Genomic DNA, 23,418 nt, shown 5'->3' on the forward strand with positions numbered 1-23,418 from the left:
TCGATGTTTCATAAAAGTTGACATTTTTGGCATACATATTTTAATTTATGACAATTGACTTCCATACAGAATAAGAATAAAAACCGCATTATATTTCTATTTACCAAATTCCAGATTAAAAAGTCTCGCAAGAGGCCCCGACACAAACGGATCCGGATGATCCCATCACAGTAGCAAACGATAAATTAAAAGCCGCCCGCGTGGCCAATAATAATAACAGTAGCAATAAACAGACTAGGGTAAAAAACCGCTTTCACAGGGGAAGGCCTTTACTTCGTACTTTGCTCACTCCAGTGAGCTTCCGTTCTGCCCTTCAGGCGATTGACCCCCCCCGCGACGGCCCCACCCGAGGTTCGAGTCTCACAGGAGACGCCCTTGCGCGAGTCGCGGGAGCCCCGACCATTCAGGCTGAGCTAAGCTCGCCAAACAGCCCGTGCTGTAAAGGCCCTTAAGGCCAACAGCGAGATTCCATTCCAAAAAAATACCTAATTACTATTTCTGTACCTTATAATATTAGTTAACCATTTGTTCACGTAGTAATAAGTTATGATTAATTAGTTTGTTCCACTTAATTCCTACTCTTAAACCACGAAACCCACACCTTTAAGTATCAAGTCCCGATCCTTTGAAAGACACTTCTATTCCATATTCCCACTTGAACGCTAGTTTTTGTAAACATAATTTTTAATAAAGTTTTTGTTAGTTTTAAAATCAAGTTTTAGTAGGAGTGGGACCCTACTGGTTTAACATTAACATGCTTGTCCTTTTTTGCGTGGTGGTCATAAACTTAACAAATAAAATGAAATCACTTAAACAATAAAACAAAATCAAAATCACCCACAAGTAAAACCCTGATTACACGCATGGTCAATTTGAAGAATAGGAACTGTAAACTGTAAGACAGTGTTTACATCACGTGACCTAAGTCAAGCATGAAAACCAATATTTTTACGAATGGATTTTTTAATGAATGAAAAAAAAACTAAAATTTATTTTGTACAATCTGAAAAAAATGGCAAAAAATTCTTTGGCGGTTGTTGTTAGGAGATGTTTAAATAAAATAATTTGTTTAAAGCTGGGTAACAACTGAAAATGAGTTTTGTTAAATATTACTACCACAATAAACAAGTAACCAATTCGCCTTAGAGTCCTTCAAGAAAAGAGCGTATAATTCTTGAAAGGCCAGAAACGCATTTGCGAGTTCTCTGGCAATGTGAGTATCCATGTACATCAGGTGAACCTGCTATATCATAAATCTGACTAGAATGGATTTGCATGGCACATCAGCAAGCAATATAATATTTAAAAAAAACCTAGAAGGGTTTTTAAAACGGGAACTTCTCAAGCATAATGTATGAATTTTAAGAAAGCTTTGAATAAATCCAGGCTGATTTGTTTTCCTTCTGCGCGGTGGGTTGAACACTTCGTAGATCGTCCGAGAAAGCAAGAGAAGCATCTGAAGAGGAGGATTCTTGTACGGTTCCTGGATCATCCAATACTTTAAATAATAGAAGATTTTTGGCTTACTCTATTTTATATACTCGCGTATAATAGAATGTGAGCGAAATAATAGAATGTTAATTGCTATGTAACAAATGAATGCAATTTAACATTCGAAGAGAGTGTCTACTTTTGGTTATGCTGACGATTTAGGAAATCGTCACGCCTATAAGTGATCAAAATGAAGGAGCATTGGCACGTACATAGGCAATTATCACGCTTATAAAACTAAGAAATTCTGTGTGTGCATAATGTACAGCCTTGGCTCGTATAGTACTTTTGATTCTTGATGGCCATTATAGTCACATCAAGAATAGTTGATAGATACTGTTACCGACTGGAAAGCCTGAGTCGGCTGCTTTCCAGTGGGTAAGCCATAATGGCTAATACTGACAATTTTTAAGAGGATCTAAACAGTTTCATCGACACTTCACCCATCCGTTGCTTCTTTGCCATTGGAGACCTAATACCAGAGCTAATACCAGACCTAACACAGAGCCGTGTCAGAGATTACTATTGAACAAAAGTTTCCACTATTATTAAATCCTCTAAGATTTCTTCCGTACATATAGTACAAAAGAGAAGTAGCAGTAGAGCCGTAAGCCAGCAAGATAGGCTATAATCTCAAGTTCTCTTTATAAAAAGGACATGGAGAATGTACTTAATTGAAGTTTTTTAGTATCTATAATTATTTAGGCATTGGTATGGCATGGCATTTTGATAAGGGTTTTGGTTAATTAAGTAGATGAATGGTAGATAAATAATACTTGATTATTTTATTTACTAAACTTTAATAATTTTCCAATAAATTAATGTATTTTTTGAGCTATCCCGTTTTTCTATCGTTTTTTTCTATCGTATAATTAATTCTACGAATGAGGCGTGGACGGATTATTTTTATTAAAATTAAAAAAAAACAAAATAGGCAGGTACATTAAAAATAAATTAAAACAACAAGATGATTTTCTTCATTCTTTTAATGCATTTTCTCTAATTTTCTTGACAGCGATGAGCACTTTTGGTGAAAATAGATACCAGAAATCAGTATAATATAATTATAATAATTATACACTAATCAACAGTCCAGATAAAAAAAATCTCTTTGATTCATATAGTTTTCTCTGTTTTATAACCAGTAGCTCAACTTTCAATAAAAATAGATCTCTTCTATAAAATTTATATACTTTACAAAAAGCATCAATGTTAGGAAAGTAACAATAAGTAAATGCTTCTGGAAATTGAACAAAATATTTAACTCTTGATGCATAGACCGAACGTCACTCTGCTAAAGTCAATCGTATAAATACCTTACAAGTACAAAGTACCTACCGGTGTTATTCGCCATAACTGAGAACTAGGCTGCATTCATCTACTAGTAAGCTACTGCGTATTGGTTCGTCATTCATTAACTATATTTTGGCTAAAAAGTCAACAATTGCAAAATTCTTTTTTTTACAAATTGTCATGAATCGTGCCAAAGAAACGGCGCCGGCGGCGGTCGGCTTAACGGCTACTCTAGTCTAACCAAAAATATCGTTGCAATCTATTGCTATCAAAATTTCGATAAGCGGTTGCAAAAATATCTAACAGCTTACTGTAGACGGAAATATATAGCTAATAAAGGCAGAATTAAAGTCTTAGTAAGAAGTGAAAGCATTATCCATGCAATTGAGCTATGTCTTACGCTACGGTGTCGGGTATCGCCGAGCCGGTGTCAAGAGTAATTCGTTACATTCTTTAGACATTCCACAATACTCTTATGTTATCTGAACCGTTATGGTAATGTGCATACTGCTTGGAATAACGTGCGGCAACGATTTGTATGAAAGGTCTCGCTGTAAGCGTGACTTGTCAGTTTCATACAACATTTTTGCCACAACTGTTTACACTTATGGAATTTCTACGGCAGCCCATAATTCCGTATACGCTATATTATGCCACCGAATTCTAGTGAACTTATTTTAGTATTGCCATATGGGAAAATATCTACCAAAAAGACTCGGCCGCACTCCGCTATAGCTTATACGGAATCAAGTACAGATGTATCTTAAATAAAAACGTACTGATATTACACATTAGGCAGCGCGTCGCAGCCCAGCTGCGCTATCACAACATAATTCGTCTGAATTTGTTACCGCTCGGGCCTACTTAAACCTACGAAATGATCACTATCGTTAATAAATTAATTACCTACAATAAAAATAAGGTACCAAGTGTAGTGTGCATCAATACGCTGTACCGCGCCTCGGTTTAATTGACTGGACCACTGTCCGTATACCTCTATAAAACAATACCGCTAAAAGGCTTTTCGTACTTACAATATTTACATAAATTCAAGCGCTACTGATTCCACTCTACTTAGGAAACCAAGAATTCGAACCGGCTACGTGTCGTAACAAAGGAAGCAATGGTGACCTACGGAATCGAAATTGTGCATCGATTTTGAGTGCGCAGGGCCTTTTCTAATCTTACTTTCCGTAGACGCGATATGCTAATATGTGATTGTCAAATCACGTGATTGAATCAGTTGGTGTCAAAAGGGTCGCATTGACAATCGAAAATTCCATTGTGGGTATTTAAAGAATACAATAAATATTTTATAATGGTCATAAGCCGATCTCTAAGTAACAAATCTATTAGAAATACTACTACTTTTAATTTACAGAAATTGTATTGTGTTTGAATATGAAGATCGCTTAGTTTTAGGCCATGCGCACGAAGAAGTTGCTTACACATTTGCTTTTTTGTTTTTATAACGATATTTATTAGATTATAATTTAATAATAAGATATATTATAACTAAAATGCAACCCAATAAATCATACGATCTTAAAATTAAAATTAGTTTATGATTAGGATAATGATAATAAGAGTTAGATAAAATTGGTTATGAAAATAAAATTTTATACAATGTAACAGTATTTTATAATAGTTATAACTTTGTTCTCGTTAGAACGATGTATTGTAACAGTGTTATTACTTTATTAATCTATCGCTGTTAGTGTACATATCTTAGTAATATATTCATTGACTTAGTTAGATTATCTCTGCATTTCAACAATTATTTTTTCACATACACAGATATGGCACAAGTAATGTTTTCTAAAAGTTTTTGGACAAAAAAGCAAATGAGCCCGCAACTACATGTCTCTAAGATCAAACGTTAAAAGTAATAATAAATATTCAACAACTTCAATATAATCTCCGTTATCGTCTGTATCGGGAACGATAAAATCCGTCCACAGACGTCCCTCGACCGTCAACAATGGTCGACGCCAACAAAGCATAAAATAGTGATATCTTTACATTTCAGTCTAGTCTATATAATTTTCTTTTTAGTGGCAAGGTATCTCTATAAGACTCGATAGTTTCAATATATAACAGTAACTATACAATCGGAATACGTCGTATTCGTCACAGCGTCAATGATATAAAATTTAACCTAAATAACACAGGAGAATTAAGTATAAGATCACAAAATGAGATTGGCGGCGGGCGCGTTCGCCCGGCGAAGTCGCAGCTAATACTCGTCTATGCTACTTAGCGGCGCCGCGCGCTCGCTCTAAGCCTAGTATTGCTATCGGGGGGCCGAGTGGCTTACGTCAGCGTGCGGCGTCAGGGGGCGAGCCCCGCGTCCGATTTATGGAAGGCCGCCGTACCCGACAGCGTAGCCGGCTGCCCCTGCGCTGAGCTGAAGTCGTGCTCTGACTTGGGTCGAGGCAAAGCTGCCGCTACGCCGAGCCCGGGCAGCGCGACGCCCGCCATACGGCACGACGCAGCCTGCAAAGGCTGCAGTGCTAATCCCAGGGACCGCTCCGACAGCCTCGCCACGCTGTCGTCTGACAGACTCACATGCTCGGCCTCAGCTGCCAGCGCATTGACGACGGCATTTATCGTGTTCCCTTCCGACGTCGTGTCGTCTTCCCGATGCGCCACGAGGTTAGGGTTCTTGCCGATTTTGTTCAATCTCTCCGCGGCGACGCTCTCCATCGTGCGTCGCATCAGGGGATATTGGTCTAAAACTGCGTTAAAGTGGTCCACGGATAATGAAAATAGATTGCAGTAAGTCTCGGCGCGGACGGAGGCGACTCTTCTTGCGTTCGTCAGTAGACAGATCTCTCCGAAGTACGACCCGTCCGATAAACTGGTCGCCACTTCACCGTTTGCCATTACAATGTCTACTATTCCTTCTTGTATAAAATACATCTTATTCCCGATAGTTCCTTCTTTTATGATAATATCACCTGCAATGAGATTTCATATTTAATAATTCACTAAAGCTGATAACATTCATCCTTAAAACAGAGAAGACAATCAAGAAAAAGTAGTTGATAAGTTGATGTCTCTTATTGAGCTACAAAGCTTCGATGCCATAAAACAAATACATCTTGGTCTTCCTTACCAGGCTGGAAGACTTCATAACGCAACTTCGTGACAACATCCGACACAAAGTTGGAATCTGCATTAGCGAAGAAAGGCACCGATGCAACGAGCGATCGACAGTTGTAGTTGATGACATCCTCCCGTAGCTTCTCGCTCAGTTCGCCCAAAATCAGTTCCTCATCAAAGAACTTGCCTTGGTACCGATGCTCGAAATACTCTGTGATGCGTTGGCGCATTTCCCGAGGCAACTTGCGGTACGCCATGTACTCTTCTACTTGTTTCACCTGGAAGTAAATTTAGGAACTTAAAATATTTGTATGCCTCATTTTTGAGGTTCTCTCTTTGTGATTCTAATACACAATAGACAATTATCCTGGTGTTGAATAGATAAATAGTAATTGTAACTTTCCCTTAGTAAAAATATGTGCAAAGAAACGAAAATTAGCTGACTGATTAATGTTTACAAAAAACTCGGAATACGTGTATGTTATGTATCTACAAAATAAGTGAAATGAAAAATGACAGTGATGTTAGTCCTAACATGTAAAATCGTGATATCCAAACTGTTATGAACACTTGTTATTTTATATAAATGTTATTGAGATTATATTAGAATGAACAATTCGTAACTAAATAGGAAATATGGGAGACATTTCTGTATCGTTTTTTTGTAATGGTTACTAAGTCGCGCTTACGTATATACTTAATATTAACATAAATGCATAAATATTTTTAACGGCTTCAGCTAATTAATTTAAGTAATTTTTTATTATTTTGCAAATAAAAATCGAAAATTGATCTACTATATGCAACTTTAAAGAAATTGGTGAATTAAAGTTTACCAAAAGGCTTTTATCATAGACATGAATATAGATATAATTATTTCATTTTACCTTAGTAAAATAATTATATCTATATTCATATAGATATAATTATTTATGATAAATCTTAGTAGTAATAAGTTACTACTAAGATTATTACAGAATTTCATTAATTGAATCGAATCGACTATCATTGTTATTGTTGTTATATATTTTTGCTATGGCTTCGAATCTCTTCGAATCAACCGTGGTAAAAAGAAGTTCCATTTTTATTATATTCTTTTTCTTCTTCTATAATTCTTTTGTCTATAAACCAAAGACATATTAAATGTAACGAATACAGAAATGTCGTCTATGAAACTTCAAACATAATATATATATATATATATATTATATAAACTCATGTGTAACACACCGTGCTTACAGCAGAGTGATTTTATGCAGTATTAGTTCCTTTAAACTACGCCCAATGTTATTGGCTACCACCGAAACAAAAGCTAGCGAGGCGTGACCCACTAATGCTAATCGAATTTAACCACGTGACCAAGCGTGGCCTTCTGGATTTTGTTTTTAGCGAGTCATGCCTGAGACAAATCTTTGTCTGAAGCCCTGAGTACTAAGTGCGGGATACAACGAATGATCGCAACAACAGTGACCCACAAACATTCACTTGGTACTCACGTCTAGTCTCTGAAACAGGCATGATTTATTAGTCTCATTCACATACATGGGGCGTTCACACAAAAAAGACAAGTGTTCATAACAGCTTTTACAACCGTTGGCTCCTAATCAGTATTACATCTTGTGTATGTAAAAAGTGCATATAAAAAATACTACTACTACGTTTTTCTTTCTTTTCTGAAACCGTTAACATTGGGAAAAGGGATATTAAAATAATACTAAGGTATTTATTCAGTGCGCGGCATTGATGACAGTGCCCAGATAAAGTCAATATCAACCATTTAGTTAATATAATATCTATAAAATTTTCATTATCCTAGGTAACAACGTCGAGAAAGTAATTTTTCTTGTAATATTATTCTTATATAAATCAACGGTGTGCCCTAACGCACCAAAGTTAAAATCCACAATCGCATAGCGTAAGTGAAAAATGTATAGTTGATGAATTCTATAAAAGATAAGGGGTGAAATAAAGTACCAAGTGTGATAGAAAACTGTCATACTAAACGAACATGCGGCACGCAATTCCGTTGCGCAAATATTGTTCATTTAAACAGTAACAATAAAACTTATCCAAACCTCAAATTATTATTGACCAAATTCTATATTGTCTTAAAAACTACTCTACTTAACTATGATTTGAAATATTTGCTGTGGTCCTACATAGTCCTAGCTTAGCTTAGGTTATGTTAAAAAATAGGTACCTTTTCTCGATATTGTCTACGCGAAGAGTCAAGACTTTGAATGAGGTTCGTTGCATGACCCAGAAAGAGGGCGTAGCAGGTAGCACCAGAGATCATGGAGAGCATCGTCAGCCACATGTCCGTTAAGGACTGGGGGGGAAAGCGGCCATACCCGATGCATAGCATGTGAGACATTGCTTTGAACAACGCCCACGAGTATTGCTCTAGCCAAAAGGCTTCCTGAAATTTAACAGATCCTTTTATATTTCAGATAATGGATTTGGATGTATTCTTCTAGGACATGTTAACTTTTTATTTCACACCAGAAGTAAAATGGTATATCCTGAAAAGCCCAGTAAAAAAACTACTTAACCATTTCTGTACTCTGTAGTGTAATCGTTTACATAGATTCTACGCACCTGTAATTCGTTTATTGCCACCCATGAGTTAGGTGGAAATCCTTGGAGCATAGGCACAAGAAATTGTAGACAGCCAGACCAGTGGCCGATAAGTAACATCATGCAGATCAGGTTGAATATCCGCATGAATACCGATGCCATGTTGAGGAACTGCGGGTTAGAGAAATTAAGATTATAATCAAATATAAGAGAGCCATGCCTCTAAAGGAAGCCGTGCGGACTGCGCGCGACAAGGACGCTCGAGGTCAAGCATCGCGATGATCATCTACCGATGAGTTCGTACACAGTGAAAGAAAAGTATGAACGCGTGAGGCGGTTGTCGAGCGAGCATGCTGGGGGGCGGAGCGGACAGGTCGCGGGCCGCCGCCGCCGCGCGACTCGCGAGCTGTCCACCGGCCGCCTCCGCCCGCGGGCCGCCGGCGGGACGAGGGAACAGAAACGCCAACGAAAGAGAGGAAGCCAAGCGAACGCAGCGGTGTAAGGACGCCGGCACACCGGCAGCATGCTAAGCGGGCGAACGAGCACATGCGCGCCGGCTCGCGCCGACCCTTTACCTTAAATATCAGATTGCTTTTCGTGTCACCCTTCTTTTTGGCAACGTCGGAGCTGAGCCGTCCCCTCCGTTCCGTGCGCTTTTTTTGTAGATTCTGCAAGATCTAGAAAAGAAGCGAGAAACACGAGATAGTAGGAAGAGAGGCAGGCGCCCGGGTGAGCGCGTTGTCGGGGTGCGGGGCGGAGGGGCGTGCGAGGCGGACTACGACACCGAGACGGGAGGGCTAGGCCCCTACGCTAGCAGCTAGGAACGCGCCGCATGCTGCACCTGCGAGATGAAGTCGCGCGAGCCGCCATCGGTGACGCCGGGATCGTCGCTCGGCTGCGGCCCGGGGCTCATCTGCACACAACACCGTCACTGCTGCCTGCCACGTCACAGCACTACCCTCCCCGTCCTCCACTTCTCACTGTCTCTCGCGTAATGGACCGCGGCCCGTGCTGTCTACCCTACCCTACTCTAAGTGCACCGTGCGCTTTCTTTTATTTTGCTGCCCTTTATTATGTTAATTTATGGGCCAAAAATGTTTTCATCAAGGGTAGGGAATTTGGGGTTTAGTTTATTGAAACAATGTTTATTTTTATATTTTCTAATATGAAAGCTAAATGGTTTTTGATTTTGGTTATTGCATTAGCGGAATGCTTTAGCTTTGAAAAAGCAGCAACATAATATGAACGTTGGGCAAATCATATTACAGTATTCTGTAAGTGATCGTAGGACGGTTTGGGTCGGGGGCTCAGACAAGAGACGCGGCGCGGGCGAGCGGTACCGGTGTACATAGTCGGTAAAGTTAACGAGAGCGTGCTGAGGCAGAAGAAGCTTGCAGAAAGGCAGTAGAGAAGTGCAGAGCGGGACGTGGGGCTCACATACAGTGGGGGTGGGAGAATGGTATAATACAGGATTACAACACACTTCCATTAAGACGTTATTAGGTTCACTACAGCTAGAACATTTTAGATTAAGATTAGATTATCAGGGTATTAATTATCAAAAAATTAAATAAATTATGCGCATAAATTGCCAATCACATTTCACAAACGATCAATTATTAATCCAATATTATAAATTAATCGGTGTTAGATTTATGTTAGTTGATGTGAGCGTAATGTGTTAGAGCAGTGTTAGTGAAAATTATAGGAAATGAGTAAAAGTAGGCTTAAAGAGATGATGGCTTACATAGACTTCCTCCCATTGTGAGACATATCGGACGAGTCTTGACAATCGAAGAAGTCGCACCAAAGATAGAAGTTTTGCTAACCGTAGTATCCTTAGGGCACGGCCAGCGTGAAGAATTTGAAAGCTTTCACTAAAGTCCTGTGAACACAACCCAGTATATGTTAACGGACTGAAATTTTGTTGAGGTCCTCGGCTGGTATCAGTCAGTTACCAACAAAGCACCTGAAATTTTCCTAATAGTTTAATGCAAAGTGTAAATCATGCAATTAGTTTACATGAATAATTATCAGGCCAAAGAAAAGTGCCAAGCAAAAACTGTACATTAAATTAGCTAAACTTGAAGTTTTCTTGAAAATTTGAATTGAATTAGTAAAAGCTTAGTATATAATATTATATGAAAAAGATAAAGATAAAATGCTATATATATATAATTCTGATTAATTAGGCTTTAATAATATGTAAAAAGGCGCTGGATTGTTTCGATTGTTATTTTGTATTAACTAATGTGTTAGTATTCATTTAGTAGTAGTCATTACAATTTGGTCGTGTTGCATATTACAATATTTATCGTAAATTTGTGAAAATATAAGTGATAAATTAAAAAAACATGCTGCAGAAATGATAAATAGAAATATTTTACGATTTGAAAAACATCATGATATTGAGAACGAAAAAGCATTGAAAGTAATACATTAGTAATAATCAATACTATAGAGTGCAAATTTTGAAGATACCAGTAAAGAATGTGCACAAAGATTAAATGTGCAAGTTAAAGATATCAGAAATTAACCTACAGATTATGGGCTCAAAAGCGAAGAAGAGTGAAAAAGTTGTGGATAAAAAATTGGAAAACGTGCAAATAGAGAAGAGGTTTAAAATTTAAACAATAGTTTTCGAGAAGAATCTAATCCGGTGCAACCAAACCTTCCAAGGTTCCAAAGAACCGTTACAAGTATGACATAAAACACGACGCGTTGCACGTTCTCGTGGCAGTTGCGTTTATATTGACAATGATAAAAATAACAAGTAAAAAATAAAAACAAACATTTGCTAAAAACAATATACACCCAAGCTGAAACAGAATATCAACAACATAAAAGATAGTTTAACACTATAATAATAGGAACACGGCCAAATTGCAACGTACGTTTACCTGATTGAAGATCAAGAATATATAATCTAGTGGTATACTAGAGATGAGGTCCAGGAAGAACCACGTCCTTAAATAGTGCTTCGCTATTAACTTGGGATCTAATATCACTTGTTCTGCATTGTCTTGCTGCATTATTCCTGAAAAATTACCATTAAGCCAATAAGCGTTAGCTCTGTGAATGTATTATGTACTACATATAAAATATTTCAGAATTTTAATACAGTTTAGAATTTGAGATTTTGTCTGTATTTATGAAAACCAAGTTTTTAAAATATCGTTCACTATCAATGCGTAACTTATATATATTATAGCTAATACTTTATCTTTTTTTATCAAAACTTAGGATTGTGATCGATATTTCTTGGTCTTTGTCTTCATAGGTCTTCGATCAAATAAGAAACCTCATATTCTATTCTAACGTTATCAAGAGCTCTGTATGTAAAATGGAAATTATACGCTGCATTATTTAGTATCTAATGGACGGCTTTTGAAGTTTCGCTCACTGGTTTATCTCGGAAACCATTTTAGATATTAATAATATTATCTTGACCGGCTTCTTGAAACGAATAGACTCGCGTCGTCCCATAATTCAGCACTTACTTTGAATAATACAAACGGAACGAATTTGCAATAGGTTTTTCATATTAGCTTTTGTCAATCCAAATATATTTTATGTAACGCAAATTGGAGCAAATGGATATGTATGAATAAAAATATAAAATAAATTGTTATTATGTATTACAAAGTTTCCAAAATAACTTAATTATGAATGTAATATTAAGCTTGAGGCAGTAATCACTATGAGACGTCAGCCAAAACTATGTTGAATTTTTCACTTGCCTTATACAACTTATACTTTTCCTGTATCTATTTCTACTGGCTCCTTAACAATTGACAGTGTCCTTGTGCCGTATTTACAAATAGTTGAAACAATTTATAATTTATATTTTATTGATAAGACATTGATAATTATTTATTGAATAACTTAATGATTTGAGGTTATAAAATTAAGGCATTGAATGAGAGTATTATAAATCTTACCTGTTCTAAAATTAACAACGATATCTATAAGGAATATAGTGTCGGATAAACAATTGAAAGCTATCCACCGCGTGCTGAGGTCGTCGTTGAAGAAGGAAATGGCAACAGGCAGAATGATCAGGTTGGCCACCAGCAACAACAGCATGCAGAGGTCCCAGTAAAATCTGAAAAACGAGACAGAACCGTTAATGTAACCAAGAGCGTATAGTGTATACTATCACGACTAAGAATCGTGACGTAGCTGTTTTTTTCATTTATTCATGTAGGTAACATAGTGTACACTTAACTTACACAAAAAAGAAATATAAATTAAATGCTTCTAATTTTACATTTACTGCCAGTTCTCAAATCAAGAGCGTAAATTTTTTGATACAAATTGATAAATATGAATGTCGTGTTTGAAAAATTATATCAAAAGTAACCAAACGTAGTTTTGTTATTGAACCAAAAAGAGTTTACTCGTACTAGTCTATATTATGAACTTTCAAAGTCATTTCTCCTATTGCAGTTGCCGGGATTAGACCAAAAACTTGGCACAGTCAGCAGAGAACAGGAGGCTGATCACCTATTTGCCGGTTAGTTTGACAAGCAAACATGAAACCGATACAGAAATCTGAGGCTCAGACCTAAAAAGATGGAAGCACCACTGATCTATTAAATTTTTAAGAATTGAGCTTCAACTCAATAATTGTTGAAACTCATTTGAAAGGACCATTTCAATGTTCCTTATTGTCAATCAAACTATTAACCAAATTCTGTAATACAGGAAATGTATCAGTAAAACGATTGAGCTAAAGATCTTGTTTCATTGTAATTGTCATACAAGATTGGTGACATCTAGTACAATTATCCAATATAGCCGATTGTGTTGAATACGAGATGATCTCATCTATCTTTCGCACCTGAACAATGTATCCAGTTCGCTAACATGTACAAGGCAACTAATACTAGATTCTGTTGAATAATACAGTAATAAACATCAATGTATATGTAACATATAACAAAGCATGTATAGCAAAGAAATTATTTTGTGTGATGATAATGTTGGAAGAAAGAACGGATCATGTGTATGTGATTGATTGTACTAGAAACGCTTATGACTAATCACATACAAATGTTATCGCTACACGTAACAAACGTATAAACTTGATTAATGTTGTTTTTAATGTATACTGACGACATCCTCACGGATTAAATTTACATAAAAACTTTTATTGGATGAAAAAGTAAACCGTTATTAGACGATCTTGCAGCGCCCAGATCGACCCTCTGAGAATTCTAACGTCGATAAAGAGATTTATAAATACAACCGAGCTTTGATCTCGGGATTTACGGGTGCAATAAACGCTAACTAGCCGTTGAATGTTGCAATTTTTTGGCTTAAGGTGTTTTATAGATGGAAAAGTTGAGGTTACATGAGTTTGAGGATAGATCGATACGACCTTTTACCTTTAAACTATAATGCTAAAAAATAAACTGCAACAATAGCTATGTTTGTAAAGGTTTTATTGCTTTGTATAAAGCAATTTGAATAAGTCTTTTTGTACTTAAATTTATTATAATAGGAAATAAAAGGCTTTTTTGTTGTATTTATTATCCGAGAATTTCTATTGAATATATGTTCGATTGTTTGGAATTTGTATAAAAAGAACAGTCACTATTATCGAGTCACATTTGGTTTTTTTTAAAACACTTCGAAAAGTATAATTATTGCTTAAACCATTATTCAAAGAAGGTAGAAGAAGTAAAGAAGTGGATACTTTCGCCACTTATGTAACTTTATTTATAACAAACTACATACTAAAAACAAGGTTCCAAAATGGTACGCTAAACAGTCTTAATTTTGATTCATTATAAGCTTTGTATTTTAAATTAATCAGAGCACGAAATGTAATTAAAAAATCCACTGTCAGACTGAAAATGCAGAATTGCGGAAGCGCCACGTTGTTTAAGAGTGCTGAAACTACTTAGAGATAATAAAGTTAGGATAGGTTTATAATCTTGATTAAAATAAAAAATAAAATAAAAATAAATAATAATAAAAAATTACTTTATTTGACTCCAAACAAACATTACATTCTAAATACAATATTCACTGTGGTTAACTATCATTTAATTTCGGTTATTTTTTAAATTCCATAATAAGTGTTTATATATATCCAATCTAAAAACCTGACTAATAACATAAAATTGTATGTTCACCTCATACAAATTAAGGTGAAATTATCATAGGATCTACTGTTATCATAATATGTTAAAATTGACGTGAGGTATTAAAAGAATTTGTTAACCAAAGGTTAATAAATTATTATCCTCACATGATCTGGTAAAGTAGGAAGGATTCGTTAATTAAAAGGCAGAAAAAAATTATCAATGCTCTTAATAAAAACAAAGTACTTAATAGTTTTAACTAAAAATAGTTCAAATGTAAAATTCTTTAAAATTCTATTTAGAAACACGGCTACACGGCAAGGTAAAAATGTCTAACAAATCAATGCTTAAGCACACTAAGCAAAGCTAATTAGAACGAACGATATCCTTAAATCACCGTTAAGTGCGGCGTTAAGCTTCAGTCAACAACGTAAGCTGATTTAAAGCATCGGGTAATTCACGATCAAGACTTTAGAAACAGGTCTGAAAATGGCTTACATTACCTGAAAGAGTACGTGATTATAGCAAAATAATGGTTTAACAGTGAAATGTTTATACTGGATTTTATAGTCATCGTTTTAGATGGTTACCCAATATAAACAGGGTTTTGACACAAAATTGGCCAGAATTTATTCGTTTCTGTCAAAAATTCTATAAGCCTAAATAGTTCTTAACAAGCTTACATATTCCAAGAATGGATTGGTAAAAAGGTAGTTGAAGGACATAAGTCCTTATGTTTATTATTTTCTCATAGGTACTCGTACCATCAGCGAAATAGGAAACTTAAAATGATATCACTGTGCGATCGGAGATTTACCCGGATAGACCCGGTGTTACGTTCTCATACAAATCGTTGAATGGTAAAATAAAAAATAGAAACCTCTCACGAGATATAAACATTCTTATTCCCAAGGTGAAAAATCAGCAAAATTTTCCAAATCCCGTCTACAAAAACCAACCCAGGAGTTCAGGCACCTCTACCTCGAATTCATCGCCAATATCACAAAACTTACGCTTTGATTTAGTAAAGCTAAGTGCTATAATTGGAAGTGTAATATTTTTATTTTGTAATTTTGTCATGTGACAACCTCAATTGTCGTGTATTTTAAAATATATAGCTTGTAACATATACAGGTGAATTTTAGTGAATTAATAAATTATGCATATAAAGTAACGGCACAGGGTTCCAACTTTCGAGACATAATTATGCCAGATGTCTTATTCGTTTCAGTTCAAAATTCATTAAATCTCAATAGTTCTCGTTTCATTCTTATAATGTTTATATACATATCATATAATGTAGAAATGTATTCCTAAAATGTAAACTTCAAAAAGCAAGTTGTAGGACATAAATCCCATTGTTTAACTAGTCTTAATTTAGCTATGACTAGGTAGCTAGCAAAGTATTCCAGTCAGCACACCGCCTGTCGGCAAATCCCGGCAACAAAGATGGCGCCGGCGCTCGCTTTGTGTCAAGAGGTCACTGTATTTCATTTCCTCAATCTTTCAATAGATCCCACTTTACATTGAAGCAGGAATACGAAGAACAATGCAAATTTTAGCCTCAAGATTTGTGTAGACGTCTTGAAATGGTAAAGGTATTACTTGTTAAATATTTTAATTGTGTTTTTTCATTTGAGCAAATGTTTTCGGCTAAAATAAAGCGCTGGGTTACAAAGCTTTTTATTTAAAAAAGCTCAATTAGAATAATTCGATGAGAATGTAAATAAAATGCTCTTTCTTGAATTAAATTATCAATATTGGTAGATTTGTGTTACAAATAGCATTGATTAGTGATGCTCCGGTGCACATTTGTGCATCTTGCCATCAGGAAATGAACTGAATACTAATTGATTAGATAATAACTTGATAACGCCTAATTAATCTCGCAGTGACGTTAATGATTTGTAAACACAGTAATATAAACAAATGGAGTGATTAAATATACGTAATTAATGAATAGGGATGTTCTATTAAATACTACTTATATGTGACTGTTATTAGGCATTGAGAAATTTTTAGTGTAAAAGCCATAATCTAAACATATATGTAAGTCACTCATAGAGACTTAATTTAAATTTTTAAAAATCTGTTTAGAAATGTTCGACGCAATAGCCAAATAAAGTTTTAATTTCGTAATTGACACCTTCAAATAATATAGAAATTGCGAAATATCATAAAGTAATTAAGTTATAATGTAAAAATCTGTTATAACAAAACATCGAAGACTACTCATATTTGGTCGTAAAAACCGATAGTCGTAATAGCCGATGACGTTGTTTTTAAGTACCTAATACAATGGAATCCAGCTGGGTCCTTTGATTTCGTTCAACATAACCGGTATGTTGTCCTAAACGATGTCGTCGTAGACGGTTTTGACATATATAAAATGCAGCAACCTTTGGAGACGATTGTGAAAATTAGAGATAGATTTATTTATCTAATGTTTCTTTATCTCTCATCTAATATGACGTTTCGAATACTGTAAGCCGTTACATTTGATTTTCGTAATTAGCACTACTGTAATGCTAATCAATTGATATTTCCCAGTAGTTTTAAACCATATTACCAAGTCTTAAAACATATTCTCCAGTGAAGCTTTAGCGGTTTTTGAATTTCAATAGTTTTGAATATAAGTCTAGGAAAGTTAAAAACTTTAAATGTGTGGTACAACTCGCGTTTCTTGTTTTTCAATACCAATTCAAGCAATTACCAAACACAGGCCACGAAGATATCATATATTTTAGTTGTTTTTTCTTTTGAAACCTCTTCAACATGAATGTCATAATAAATTTATATCAGTATATATATGATCAGTATATCCAATGTAATCAAAAATTCACTATAATGATTTGTAATTTGAATTTCAGTTTCTATTAAGTTTTCAAAATATGTTGTGTTTCAAAATTGGTAAAATTTCTTTGTAATTTCTTCCACAAACCTTCATTCTTATGGAACGATTCACTTTTTTAATATTTAAAATTATATATGTTACATAAGAATTTTAAGAAGGCTACAGTGGAGTTTAGCACAAAAAAGTTGGAAAACACTGAATAAGTTAAAATTAAAATGAATACACCTCAAACTTCCTCTAAAATCATACAGTAGAAGCGGTAAGGAGACTTTTTGTGGAATTTTGTAATATGTATGTTTGTTTACGATACAACATACTTTTAAAAAAGTGCGGTTATTAAAGTACATTTATCGGTACATGTCCGTAATAACAACATTTATCATAATGATTAACCATTTATGCTGTTCCGCTCATTGCATACCTTTGTGTCATTCAATCACACATCATTATTATAGATTTAAAAAACGTGGTTCACTGCATTTTTAAACAACACGATTGTAGTATGACATTTTACACAAATTATTTGCTTATAAACGCGTTTATTTAAACAGATTAAAATATGTGATAAAGTGTCAAAATAATTGATAAAAGGCTATTATTATTATTATATCTATGATCATAAATTCCTAGGTATTCCCCGCCATTTCTGTATGTACTATGCCACTGCTACTGCAATAAAGAATTTCAAAAAAGGAACTAAAATGTCTTCTTACGAGTTCGAGCACGCGTCGGTTATCGCCCACACCCAATACTCTATCTCATCCATTTTTAACCCAGATCCGAATATTGTTAAAGTGTGCCAATAACCAATCAATTGATTGTAATAGCCATCTGTCGATACAAGCTATAGTTGGATCGGTGTATGTGGATAGACCTTTGTATGAAAATGACAGTTCAACTGTGCCAATATTCTATCTTAAGATTTTAACTTACACCAGTTTTTAAAATAATTAAAAAACTATATTTAAGACCTATATATTTTAATATTATTTGTACGGTTTTATTTACTTTATTTGGTTTATATTGGTAACAAATGTGAGTGTTAACACCGAAGGGATTGCATTCTACCCATCACCAAAAATGGATTCTTCTCGTAGGGTTTGATTATTGGGATGCAGATAGGAGATCCATCGACTGTCACGGTCTGAACTCAATTTCAATCTGAGATTGTGGATTAACTATTGGGTTCGGGCGTTAGTGTATTTTAAACAAAATAGTTGTGATTATAAGCACGATATGCGGTGTACTTTTTGAAGTATATCAATTCCATTGTATAGTCTGCAAATGTGCTCACAAAAGAGCTCCTATTTCATTGTATCATCGGTATTGAGAATGGGCAGCTGGGTCACGCAACGCGAGACGATAAGAGCGAACACGTTAGCTATTTCAGTTTGAAACCGAACCATTATGCAGCTATTTCCAGTCTCATGTGAAATTTTATCTATAATTTCGTCCATACTGATGCTGTTACTGGCATGAGAGCTTTTATTAATTATATTAACTTGCTTTGACGCTAAGCCAAAGATAACTACATAACTAGCGAACTGTGGAATCGACTACCGGCGGGGATCTTCCCTGAGAGATACGACCTCCAAAAATTCAAAGTTCGTGCGTACTGGTCCCTTAAAGGCCGGCAACGCACCCAATAAAAATGGGTGGGCTATGGGCTGCGACGACTGTCTTTTTGGGCGTCCCGCAGGCTCGTTTGCCCCCCTATTATATAAAAAAAAATATTAATATTCATAATATGTGTTTAAATGTAACAAGGGGAAAACGGCCAGGAGCCTCATTTGATGTTAATTGGTCCGTCTATGGAGATTGCTAGAAAGCTTGCAAGTGCGTTGTCTTTTAAAAACTGGTACGCTCTCTCTTGATTGACCCAAAGTCAAATTGGTTCGGAACTACTTTAGTGGGCAGCTGGTTCCTCGTTGTGGTAGGGCAGAGACTTTGAAAACTTAGACAAGAAAATATTATAAAGTGGAGCTTAATTTACATTTACTGTCAGTTTTCAAATCATGATATAACGAAAAGTATTGCCCAGAAATGCCTCATTTTTCAATCGCCAACTATGTATTTAAAATAAAACCGTAATATAAAAAAACGTTTTAAAATTAATCTCAACAATTCTCTGATATTTCTTTCCGAAAATTAGATACATATTTATAGAAGCGGGTAAATTTCATACAAAAAACCTTTTGAGTTTAAAATAGCGGTGTTAAAATCCCGCAACTTACGCTTATCATGCTTACATTGTGTTAGGTTGAACTATAACAGCTTTTGTTTCACACGATGAAATATTCAAAACATTAACCTACCACAGAATGTAAATTATACCTTTTAATATAGTTCTGTGCATAATTTGTAAATACGTTATTTTAGTTGTCCTAGCTCTGGGGCTAAGATTTCTGTATGTTTCATGATCATTTGTTAATTTAATAGGCAAGTGGCTATGTCTATGTCTAAGGCAAGCCGGATCAATGTAGTTAGGGGTCCTATTCTAACAAGGGCGGGACTCAGACGGGCAGCCTTCTAGAATATGCCATTTGGTTTTGGGTCTAAAACATGTTGATTTAACCATAATACACAAAATAATACTTTCTATTGACACATATAAATAGGTTCAATGTCGGAATCCGAATGCACGACCATTGAGACTAAGAACTTCGTTGTTTGCTGCCCAGACTAACATTATTTTATATACTTAAATTTATATCATTAGAATAATTTAATTCCTTGGAATTACTATTTTATTAACAAGCCCTCGAGGAACTTCATTGCTCCTTCATATGTTTCTTAACCTACCTTCATAGTAGCTACATACATACATATGGAGCATTTTACTACGTAGGTAACACTAAAAATGCTTAGAACTGGCCAGTTAGAATCATAGCTAGTGAAAACATTTTTGAATTTCAATTTTAGAACTCTTGAAATGAATGCTATATACTAATATTATTTCATTTGTCATTTGTTTTTGTGAATTGGCGGCAAATCTAAAACTCTTATTACACGTGAAAATGAACCTAACGCGAGAAAATTTAAAAACATATTTACGATTCATTTTTATTTAATAACAAAAATACCGTTAGCATATATCGACAGTATAGTTGATGTAATTCACACTTCTTAAATTTAATTAGTACCTTTACCTCGCATAAAATCTCCAGAGTAATCTTAAGGATAATGCTAGTCACGAAAGAGATAAATCTTAATCTATTTTTGTAAGGCCAAGGTAACGCAACGGAAGCAAGAATTACCTGAAATTGCAGTGAGATTGCATCGTTGCTTTTCGGCCATAAATAGCTTCGGGCGAATGCTCAGTACTGTATGAATTTATATAATATAACTTTTTGATTTATTAACGTATTTAATTGACTTATGTTCTCTGTGACGTATAATTTGTTTAGCATTGTAATCTGTTTTGGCTTTGTATATTGGCTAAGTGTGTTCTTTAATATGTATATGTCTGTAAGATTACTTATTGATAAATAAAATTACTGTATTTAAAGATGGGATCTTTGTTAATACGTGACCGAAAACTATCTGAATCCATATAACGGCAAAAACCCCGAAATATCATTACACGTAATGTCAAGGAGGGTTTACTGACCTTTCGAAATCACCGTCCTAGTTGCGAATTGCCAGCTAAAAATATCCGTTGTTTCCGCGTAATTCAGCGATAAAAAACTTACTCAAACTGAAAATTGGGTTGAAAAAAATCGAATTTATATTTTAGAACTCGACCTCAATCCTCTGAAATGTGCAATCGAATCGGACGGATGAAATGACACCAAAATTGCATTTTCATTTCACACTACGAACCAATTTTCGAAAAACTTCCACACTTCATCCTTTGAAGTTAGTATTTATTCCTACATTATAAATATAAAGAAAATAACTTATATTGAAAAAAAAAGATAACAGAACAGGAATACATAATACATATATAAGTTCCGTATCTGTTCCATGATCATTTCTAATAGGCAAGTATATGATCAACCTTCTGTGCCTGACTCACACCGTCGACTTTTTGATTCTAAGGCTGATATACTCACGATGTTTTTATACACCTAGCGAAGGAGTGTTAAATGCGGACATAAACATGCTAGAAAGTCTACTGGTGTACAGCCGAGGATCGAACCTACAACGCCAAAGATAAAATTCACCCGTTGAAACTACTAAACTAACACTGCTCAGAAGGATAGAAATACTGTCATCAAAATAACCTTAGTCGGGTTCAGATATGTACTATATTGAGTAAATTTAAAATATATAACAAGACCTGTTAAGACTGTATTTAAAGGATATACCCGACACCGTCTGAATTAAAACTTTATTTTATTAATACCTCCAACGATTTATTTCTTACAGTCGAGGCGTAACATCTGTGCAAGTGCAAATATATAGCTTGGATGTCCAATTAAAACCTCTCCCACACATAAAAAATACATTCCAAATAAAATATTTAATAATATACAGGATTTTTTGCACAAATGAATAAGCTCTAAATAATAGGGCACTAAAACAAAATTTATTTTTCTGTATAGCAAAAGCTTTGTTTAACACCACTAAGCTACAAAAGTTTAAAGAACAATACAAGTTTGTAATCAGTGATTAACATTGACTTTGTTTATGGACAGCTTCTAGTTTTAAACTCCGCGTAGAATTGTTGAATTTTATCAAAAATTAGATTTTGTATATGCATAAAAAATTTAGAGATTAATTTGATATTAGACATAAACGATACGATTTATTAAAAAAAATCATGAATTCAAATTTCGAATTCATTGGTTTTTTACACTTGCATTAGACAATATAATATTTTTATTATTGTTTTTTATGTGGTTACACCAGTGAGTTTGCAAGTGTGTACGTACGCCTTTAAAGAACCCTCTTCTTTAAGAGGTTTCTATCGGTTTGGAAATACCTGGAATGGCAGCTGGTTTAATAGAGGGGAAGTGTCACGAAAAGCGCTCCATTAACGTCAATATAAAACGGCTAGAATTTTGCATTCAGTCTTGGAGTCCGATGATAATTGAAATAGACTATGGAGAGATCTCTACGCAGTGCCAAAGGATCTAGTCGATCAAGGAATATTTTAAAAATAAACCATTTTTTATGGTTATTACTGTTATCTGTTGTAGCTATTATCTACATATGCTATTACTATAATCTATAATAATAATCGGTGTATATGGTATTTATGATGATTAGTATTTCATATAAAATTCAGACCTGGTTTCACTTACAAAGTAAACCTAGTGAGTCAGTAGAGTTTAGCAATAAAAGCATTTATGTACTTGACAGTACCCAGTCGCCCATGGGGGCGACGGTATCACTATCAAGTACATGGTCTAAGGGCTCGCGAGTGTCCATGGGCTGCTGCGTTTTAATTAACCTTAATAAAACGCTCAGTTGTGAAAACACATTTTGACAGAAAGATACAAACAAGTACTTAAGTTAAAGTTCTTACAGAAGTAACTTAGCACTAAGTTTCAATTACAAAAATAAATAAAATGATACAAGTGTCGGAAGAGTCACAATTTTATTTAACTTTCGCTCCAGATCGCTTCTGCCTTTCATTCTTTTCAATTTAACTTTACTACTTTGAATATTTGTATTGGTGATGTGTTTGTATTTGCGGGCTTTGTAAATGTTGCAATTCTCTTTTTATTTATTTTAACGTTTGACTTTAGAATACTAAACAGGTATTATTGTCTATGATGGAGCGGTATTCTGTTATCTAGGTTATATTTTCATCTCAGTCGTTTTCTTTATAGAACAGGAGGCAAACGGGCAGGAGGCTCACCTGATGTTAAGTAATACCGCCGCCCATGGACACTCTCTATCAATCTCAATGTCAGAGGGCTAGCGAGTGCGTTATCGGACGTTTAAGAATTTGTATGCTCTTTTCTTGAAGGATCCTAAGTCAAATTGGTTCAATTTACACGATACTGTTAAGGTTTGTAGTCTCTCCAATATGAAATACACAAATTCTTCGAAATA

General features: G+C 35.0%; 1 protein-coding gene across 12 annotated transcripts in view; it reads right to left on the reverse strand.

Annotated features, from left to right (window-relative positions):
• Positions 1-2,459: 2,459 nt before the first annotated feature.
• Positions 2,460-23,418, reverse strand: part of LOC110991744 (potassium/sodium hyperpolarization-activated cyclic nucleotide-gated channel 2) — a 178,584-nt gene continuing 157,625 nt past the window's right edge. For 9 of the 12 annotated variants that reach the window (XM_045634469.1, XM_045634468.1, XM_022257281.2 and 6 more), the window contains 8 exons: positions 12,408-12,571; positions 11,361-11,503; positions 10,214-10,351; positions 9,042-9,143; positions 8,488-8,637; positions 8,090-8,308; positions 5,903-6,167; positions 2,460-5,744 (listed from right to left, as the gene is read on the reverse strand). In XM_045634469.1, coding sequence (XP_045490425.1) covers positions 5,116-5,744; positions 5,903-6,167; positions 8,090-8,308; positions 8,488-8,637; positions 9,042-9,143; positions 10,214-10,351; positions 11,361-11,503; positions 12,408-12,571 — 1,810 coding nt within the window. In that variant the 3' untranslated portion in view covers positions 2,460-5,115. The remainder of the gene's footprint in view (positions 5,745-5,902; positions 6,168-8,089; positions 8,309-8,487; positions 8,638-9,041; positions 9,144-10,213; positions 10,352-11,360; positions 11,504-12,407; positions 12,572-23,418) is intronic. The other 3 variants (XM_045634470.1, XM_045634472.1, XM_045634471.1) reach the window with 3 other exon arrangements.

The sequence above is a fragment of the Pieris rapae genome, chromosome 3, assembly GCF_905147795.1.
Source record: "Pieris rapae chromosome 3, ilPieRapa1.1, whole genome shotgun sequence".
NCBI lineage: Eukaryota > Metazoa > Arthropoda > Insecta > Lepidoptera > Pieridae > Pieris > Pieris rapae.